We start from the raw sequence: 8,643 nt of genomic DNA on the forward strand, positions 1-8,643 counted from the left end.
GCATTAACCTTATAAATCCCTGCACTGAGTGTAGAGGCATTGCTCAGTGCTCTGTCCTCCATGCACTATGCAGTGAGAGTTTAGAGAGCAGGGTGATTTTATCTCCTAATTGGGCAGCTGCTGGCCTCTTTCTCCGAGTTGGTAAAGGTATAGCGATGGCTTATCTGAGGTTAGCTGCAGTATGTACTTGCCTAGTTAAATAAAGGTTAAATGTAGCAGGTGTGAAATGTGTGTTCCTGTATGTGTCTAACGGAACTCTGGGATGCGAAAGGGTAGGGGTGTGAAGTAGGAGGAGGGGAACAGGCTGCATCATGGGAGAGCCAACTGTAATTAATAAAAGCAAGGTACTGTTCCATTCTATACGTTGATGCCTGTTTCCCTCGACACAGAACAGGCATACCCCTGACCTTAAAAGCATGGCCAATGGAGAATCTGCAAACAAATTGGACACTGGCTCAACACAATTAAAGATGACAAAGGAATAACCAGATGAAATTGTCATTTTTTTCAATTGGACATTTCCACAAACCTCATAGGATAGGTAAATAAAACTCCACCACATTTCATTTTCTCAGCTAAGTGTTGCTGACACCATAATCAGAGTAATAGTGTTTAACCTGGATATACTCCAACACTGTGAGACACATACACACAGCTTTAGCAGAAGGGTCAGTGAACTGGTGCTTTGTGTGGGATTGAAAGGACGTTTCCTCCATTGTGGTTGTTTGGTGCTTGTCCTATGGCATCAGACACTGTCCAGCACCCTCTGTTCAGTGGGGGAGGACAAGGTCTGGTGGCGGAACAGGGAAAATGTGACCCGACAATCCACCACGCTCCAACTGTAAGAGAAGGCTTTGTGGCTCCACTGCTCTAATGAACACAGGAAGGGAGGAAAATAAAATAGAAAATGTAAGGATGAGTGGGGGAGGGGGTTCAGACAAACAGGGGGAAGAGGAATGAAAGGGAAAGAGTTAAAGGAGGTAAAGTGAGGTAAGAAAGAAGGAGGAAGTAGAAAAGGGAGGAAATGGAGAGTATGCAAGATAACAGTAGTGTGACTTGCACAATACAAATAGAGATGGGAGGGAGTGGGGTTCTCTGTGCCTCTGCAGAGAAGCTCACTGGCACAATGCCTACACATCACAGTAAGATTGCTATGCCTAACAATGAGACATGGGCTACTTCACGTTTGGTGACATTTTCATTTAGCGTCACGTATGGTGCACCATTAAAAGGCTTAGGCCCAATTCCAACGTTGTCAAAATGCATCACGTCCTTCCTTGAAGTAACCAATCGGTATGTGATCGGATGCATGAAGGACGTTTCCATCTTTTTACTTTCACCAATAAAGCCTGGGCACATCAGTGATTACTTCAAAGAATATTAAAACCCATTTACTAAGAACTGAAACGGTTCATCAACGATTAAGCATTCGACAAGCTTTTCAACTTGCTACAAATCCCACTTCTGACCAAGAACATCTCATTCATGTTATTTATTTATAACAGCTTAGCAGTGTATTAGATCCATATAAGATTATGTCAGCGTTTAGAGTATTGATTTTTCAGAGTAACTAAAATAATGATAGAGCAGCTTGGGAGGGAATGAATAGTGTCAATCCATCTAACTTCTCTATGTCACATTAGGTGGCTGAGAATTTTAAAAGAATGCGTCAGAGAGATATAAAATGTCTCCTGTCTTTTATTCAACATACTCCATACAGACAAATCCATGTAAACCTCACGTATTGTACACACAGAGCACAAGACAATCACTTAACAGCAATGAATAGCATTACTGGAGGTCAACTTAGATAGGCCATTGAATACATGTTTTTTAAAAAGAACAGAATTCATTCTTTTCAAGGCATCATTGTAAAAACAAATGATAAATGCCACTGGCAAAATACCAAGTCAATCGTAGGAACGGACAGGTTTTTCAACCAATGAGAAGCCAGTTTCATCCAGGAAGTGCTGTAGCCAGTAGAATCTCAGAGTGATAACGAAAAGGTTATAAGGTTCTCTCTCTCAAACCTCCTCTAAATAGTTGGCCTCCTGATGAAGCCATTTTCTTTTCAAATGCTGCCCTACTGTCCCCATCCTGTCGATGTGTCCGTTAGGCATTGAGACATAAGGCTTGAGGTTAAGTGAGTGTGTGAGAGTGTGATTGCAGAGGAGGCTGTGTGTGTGTGTGTCGATCCTGTAGCCATATTCCCTGACATGGTATAATCTCTGTTCTAGGTCAGAAACAGAGGGAAAGATTGTCTGTGTGTACAGTATCTGTGTGTCTGTGTTTCCCTGGAGCATTAACAGTGGTAGAGTTAGTAAATCTTTTTTTTTTTTACCTTTATTTAACTAGGCAAGTCATCTTATTTTCAATGACGGCCTAGGAACAGTGGGTTAACTGCCTTGTTCAGGGGTAGAACGACAGATTTTTACCATGTTAGCTCGGGGATTCAATCTTGCAACCTTTCAGTTACTAGTCCAACGCTCTAACCACTAGGCTACCTGCTGCCCCGGAAGTATCATGTTCCCATCTTGACTTCTTAGGATCCCTTGGTGCCCCTGATCATGGTCTCCATCATAGCCCACTGCTCCTTAGTGACCTGACACACAAAACACAGAAAGTTAAAACTAGCACAACCTGACCCACATGTCCATAAACTAACATCTGTTCATAAAATGTGGCCGATTTCCGCAACCAGCAACAGTTCCAATCTTGTTACTGAATCAATAGCTAGTCGCATAACAGAACAGAGATTATGAACAAGGTAGCAATGCTATCAAATTATCATTCTATGTTCATATGATTCTTTAGTGTTAAAGTTCCAGTCCTGACAGTGGAACAGGGTTTGCTAAGTTAGTTCCAGCACATACCCTCCTCAGATCATTGAATTCTCCTGCCATGGAGACATACTCTCCACCGTCCATTCGAATGATCTGCAAATAGAAGAGAATGGGCACAACTAAAGAGAAGAACACGGTATATGTGGATGTTGAGTCATCATTTTTCCCTTAGCCATAGTCCATCCCTATACCTGCATCGCCTAATCCTAGTGCACTTTGAATGTCATTTACAGTGAAGGACTTACTGCAATCTGCTATTTCCAGATACCCATTCTGCAAGGTAGGCATTCAGCTAACATAGTGATTGGTCTCCACTGCCTGCTTAGCTTATCAAGACAGACACACATTCTCTTACCGCTCCAGACACCCAGCTGGCATAGTCACTGCACAGGTAGGCTGCCAGGTTGGCAATCTCTCCGGGCGTGCCCAGCCTGCCCACGGGTATCCTGCCGATCATGGCCTTCTCAAACATGCCCGTGGGATCGAGACGACTGAAGGCCCCCTACACAAAGAGAAGAGGTCACAAAACATAGCTAATTACACATTCACAAGCCAAGATAAGACCAGAAAGGGAAAGATAAGACTTTCTTTTTTTTATATCAACACAGTACATTTGTAAAGTTTCACACCAGAGTTGTGTTGGTTACCTTGGTTCTGATTGGTCCTGGCTGGATGACATTAAACCTCAAGCCATACCTCCCCCACTCCGCAGCCAGAGACCTGAGAAACAAACAGTAGTTTGTTTACATACGCACATACAATATACACACGAAAAAAGGAAGAAAAATACAAAGAACTACCACTGCTGCATGTAGTAATAAAGATGGCCTAGTGTAGGGTCAAGGAATCCGTTTAGACTTGGGCCTAGGAGTGAGGCACTACCTCCTAAATATTCTCATAGGTAGTCACTCATAATGGGGACTTCAGTCTAATATGATTGAAGGGTAACTAGCTGCACCTAAAAACAAAACACATCTCAACTATTCATACAGAAAAAGCTGGGGCGCCAAAAAGTAGATGCCAGGAGTGCTTTAGTCATTCCATGTCATTCTGGGAACATTATAGCGAGAGGCACTGAGGGTGGTGCTTGTTGAATTGATTAATTCCCTCTAGTTTCTTGAAACCCTCCGCACAAAAAAACTGTAATGAAAGAATAGGATCTAAAAATAGGCTAGCTCTCCCCTGAGATGCCTGGCGCAATAAATGAACATGAAATTTGGCTGCTGCTGCCTTCACAAAATAGAGGGGTCACTTTTTTGGTGTGAGCGATATCATATTTCATATAATAGTGCTCATTCACACAGAAAAAAAGACTGCATGAATGGGCCGACCAGCTATAGGTAACTCTCCACGTATGCCACTACACATGTCTGTGACTGACACACCCCCTTTAAACCACTCTTTCAACGTCACTGGACAACCAGGCATTTTTATGTATGACCCCTAAGCATGATGGGATGTTAATTGCTTAATTAACTCAGGAACCACACCTGGGTGGAACAACCTGCTTTCAATAGACTGTATCCCTCATTTACTCAAATGTTTCCTTTATTTTGGATTCAAGCGTAACCTTAAATGACATTCTAGCTAGTCTGGAATGCACACACACTGTTTTACACAAAGACACACACACTGCGGTCACTTGTATAGGAAGTAAAACATATCAAGGTACAAAACGGACATGATTGTGAGAGACACGAATAGTTCCCCCATTTATCATTCCCAGTCCCCTGGGTTTATGGGGAAACCTTTCAGTGTCATTAACTCTTTCAATGGAATTGACAGGGAATAACATTGAGTGGGATCTTTCTTTCAGTAAAAGCCCTCAAGAAGGTGTATTCTTCATTTGATAAGAGCATCCCTGTCTTCACATGAAAGGTGTCAGTCCAATTCAGGATTTTATTGGGTTTTCACACACATTATTGGATTCACACTTGTGTGAACGATCAAGGTACACACACACACACACACACACACACACACACACACACACACACACACACACACACACACACACACACACACACACACACACACACACACACACACACACACAACCCATCCGTCTTTATTATTGTAGAGATCCAACTGAACGGGGATCGGGAGACACACTTTAATGTTAATTAAATGTTCCTGGACCTTCGTTATGCTAATGACTGCTTCTCTTTAAAAATGTATTAGTGTTCATAAGGCGTTTGATAAGTGAGAGAGCCAAATCTTTTCAAATGAGGCCAGTGTGGATGTCTACGTGTGGTGGGTGCAATAGTGATGGGGTGAAGGGATGGTTTAGGACAGGGAAACAGGTCCTGATAGGTTTTATGGTAGTGCCTCCTTTGAAATACCTACGTGCACAGAGTTTCCACTCCTGACTTGGCAGCCGCGCTGGGAACCACAAATCCAGAGCCGGTCTCTGCGTAGATGGTGGTGATGGCCAGAAACGCAGCACCTACAAACACAATGTACATAAATACCACAAAGAAACAAAAACTGTAATATATGTACAGTATATGCCCAGCAATATGTGTCATCATGTACGTCCCTATAATTTACAACTGATCCCAGTTCAGACCAATTCATCCATCTCTTCATTAGACTGTCATAGGCTGACTTGTTCCTCCAATGACCTGAGAGCAGCGGTTAGTCATTGTGCAGTTCTATAGGCTTTTATATCCAGCACACTAAAGCTCATAAAACATGGTGGCTGTTGTGGGCCAGATTACACTGCAATAGATTTAACGAGTCAGGGTTACTTATAGGTTGATAAAACAAACGACGCTACTACACATACATGGAACAGCAAGAAATCAGAGGGGTAGTGGAAGGAGATGCTAGCAGAATAAATCGTTTGTCTGTGAGACTATTTAATCAAAGCCTGGAGCCAAGCTGCCAGGTGAGAAAACAAAGCAACATTCTTGTACTGCAATAAAAGCACATTTAGATTTATGTAGCCGCTAGAACAGGGAAAGGGAAAATTATTATTTTTGGCTCGCAAATTGATTTTGACGAACAAATCGATCAAATAAAAAAAATGTGAGGCCCTCCGTTGAATTTCAAAATCCCAATGTGGCACTCAAGACAGAAAGATTGCGCACCGCTGCAATAGAATAATCCTAATAGTGTGAAAGAAGAACAGACACCTGGGTATCAATTCAAATATGCTTTCTTGCACTGTTGGAAGAATAGCTGTTTTGGAAAAACATCAGTTCAGATTGAATAGTGCCCCTAGTGTGATGGCATGTTTTTGTCTTTGTACTTCAAGGTAATTGCTTAATTGTGATTTGCCTAATTGCAGTGTTGAGGGCAGATGGAAAATCCACAGTAATCAGAGAAGGGCTGGGATATTCACATGAATATTAAAGCTTATCCACGCACACACGTGCACGCAGACACACACATATTATAAATATGCCACAACATCGCATGAGAGGCTTCTCCTATCCTCCCCTTACATATAATTTCCTCTTTGACCAGAGACAGCAGAGAAAGGAGAGAAAAAAAGAGGATGAGAAGGAATGAGAGGGTGCATGCACGCAAAGCCAAGAGGAACCTAGGGCAAAAGGGCAGTGGACAAGGGGAGTGACGCTGGACTATGACCAACTGAATGGAAAAGTGCTCAAGCATTTCATATTGAGGCTCAATCACTGTCAGAATTACACACTTAAATAGAAAACAGAGATACATGGTACACATGCATCCACACCAATGTTCTGGGTTGATCCTCACTTGTTATACTACCAAGGATCAAATGTCCAGGAGTTATAGGCAAATTGTGAATCTTTACTGCCCCCTGGTGGCAGCACTACACAATACAATACAACACAAATAAATGGGGAGGGGAAAGCTGATCCTAGATCTGTGCTCCATCAGATAGCTCTGGTGTTTACCCTTCTCGGCCAGTATCAGCCTCTTGCCCAGTTCCAGGGTGACGAAGGCCGTGCCGTTCAGGACGATGTCTGTGATGGTCCTCCATGCGTTGGCAGACAGCTTCTCTGACGGGGAGATGAAGTTCCCTGCAGCGTTGTTGATCACCACCTAGAGGAACGAGAGAGGAGGATGATATTTACCAAGCAATTGGAGTATTATTGGCCAGTACATCTAGAACAGCGAAGCATACCACTTTTCAGACAAAACGTCCTTGATCTGTACCTACGTACATCAGGGAGACCAGCAACCTCCACCAGTTGGTCCACAGCAGCTTCAATTGACTTGGGGTCTCTAACATCACACTGCACAGCATGGACCTGCAGATAGAGTCTTGAAGTATCAAACACAACTTAAAGCAGAGTTCATACTGATTTATCAGTATCTGGAAGTCTTGGATAATGAATGCCTTCAATGTGGGTAACTGATCAGTAGTAGTACCTTATTTCCTGTCTGAGCTGTAATTTCCTCTGCAGTCTTTTTCAAAACGTCCAGTTTTCTAGAAATTACAACAAAAATGTGTCACCTCCTAATTTGTGAGTGCAAGGCAGCAGCAGTAGTGTTGGGATTTATAGCTCGACTGACTACCAAGTTTCCACTCACCTACTAGCGATGACACACTCTGCCCCTAGTGCTGACAGTGTTGTGGTCATGCCTTTTCCCAACCCCGTTCCTCCTCCTGTGATAAAGGCCACTTTGCCTTTGTAAGTCCCAGGGAGCAGCATTGATCCCTCATTTGCAGGAAAGAATTTAGCCTGGGGGGGTCCAGTCTCACTCAATGCCCTAGTCCCAGTGCTGAACAACTGTTTAAGGAGAGTAAATGGGATAACACAAAAAAAACTCATATTAATGAACTAGCTGAAAAAGGATGTTGCGAGTCACAGATTTTGATTTATTAGGATCCCCATTAGCCGACGCCAATGGTGACAGCTAGTCTTACTGAGGCCCGACACATAAAGAAAAAGACATTACAGACAAAAAAAGACTTGAAAAAAAAAAAAACATTAACAGGTGCGTGTGCATCTATCAGTTACACATACATGTCAGTAAATACACACAAGTACTGTTAGGTCACACAGGGAGAGGCGTTGTGCCATGAGGTGCTGCTTTTTCTGGGGGGTTTTAGAACCAGGCTTGCTGTTCTCCTGCGCTATATAAGAACTTGTGCTATATTTGAACTTGTACATCTACAAGTAGCATAGAGGCCATTGAATTAAAAACTAGTTGTCTTTCCTGTCTAACAAATGTATTAGTAAGAGCAATTACTTATATTGATAAACACCACTGATGCACTGCACTCTACTCCTCCAACAGCGTGGGTGCTCACATTCCCAGTGGAGAGGGGACTGGGTGAAAGGTTGAGATGCTTACATGTCTGGCTGTGAGAACACACAGCAAGCTGCCTACACAGGTTTAGTATGTGCTTTTGCATGTACATCACAAAAGTGGTCATATCGTCAACTGTCCCTACACTTCTCAGCAATTTATCTGTAGCAGAACACTGGAACAAATGTAGCTAACTATGCCAGAAATATTGCAGAATGCACTCATGTCTGTCAACATCGGAAATGAAGTTTAAGCTGCTGCACAGCTTTCCCATAGAAGCACATCTAGCTAGCCAACTAACAACAACCTGCTGCTAAACTAGCAGCTAGCTAGCTAACTTACACAACAAATAAGAGTTTTTAATAAGATTTGGTAGTTATTGCATTCATTTCGGTGGCAATGTTTACCCGTCTGTAGACAAGACTCTTCAACGGCAAGGTTAAATCAGTTTTAAATATTGATGACACCCGACACAGTAAAGTGGACGCCATGTTTTCAAAATTTGATTTGACTTTTGCCCTGATTTCCGTAAATTAAAGAAGGGGAGGGGTTA

The 8,643-nt window shown here is 42.6% G+C and overlaps 1 protein-coding gene across 1 annotated transcript; it reads right to left on the reverse strand.

Annotated features, from left to right (window-relative positions):
• Positions 1 to 1,680: 1,680 nt before the first annotated feature.
• On the reverse strand, positions 1,681 to 8,637 carry decr1 (2,4-dienoyl CoA reductase 1, mitochondrial). Its single transcript, XM_014201163.3, has 10 exons — positions 8,498 to 8,637; positions 7,368 to 7,567; positions 7,206 to 7,263; positions 6,998 to 7,084; positions 6,728 to 6,875; positions 5,190 to 5,289; positions 3,491 to 3,563; positions 3,199 to 3,345; positions 2,874 to 2,936; positions 1,681 to 2,602 (listed from the first exon to the last, which is right to left on the reverse strand). The coding sequence occupies exons 1-10, from the start codon at positions 8,579 to 8,581 to the stop codon at positions 2,543 to 2,545; spliced, it is 1,020 nt and encodes a 339-aa protein (XP_014056638.1). The 5' UTR covers positions 8,582 to 8,637; the 3' UTR covers positions 1,681 to 2,542.
• Between the last annotated feature and the right edge of the window lie 6 nt (positions 8,638 to 8,643).

This window comes from Salmo salar, chromosome 05 (assembly GCF_965601325.2).
Source record: "Salmo salar chromosome 05, fSalSal1, whole genome shotgun sequence".
Classification (NCBI taxonomy): domain Eukaryota; kingdom Metazoa; phylum Chordata; class Actinopteri; order Salmoniformes; family Salmonidae; genus Salmo; species Salmo salar.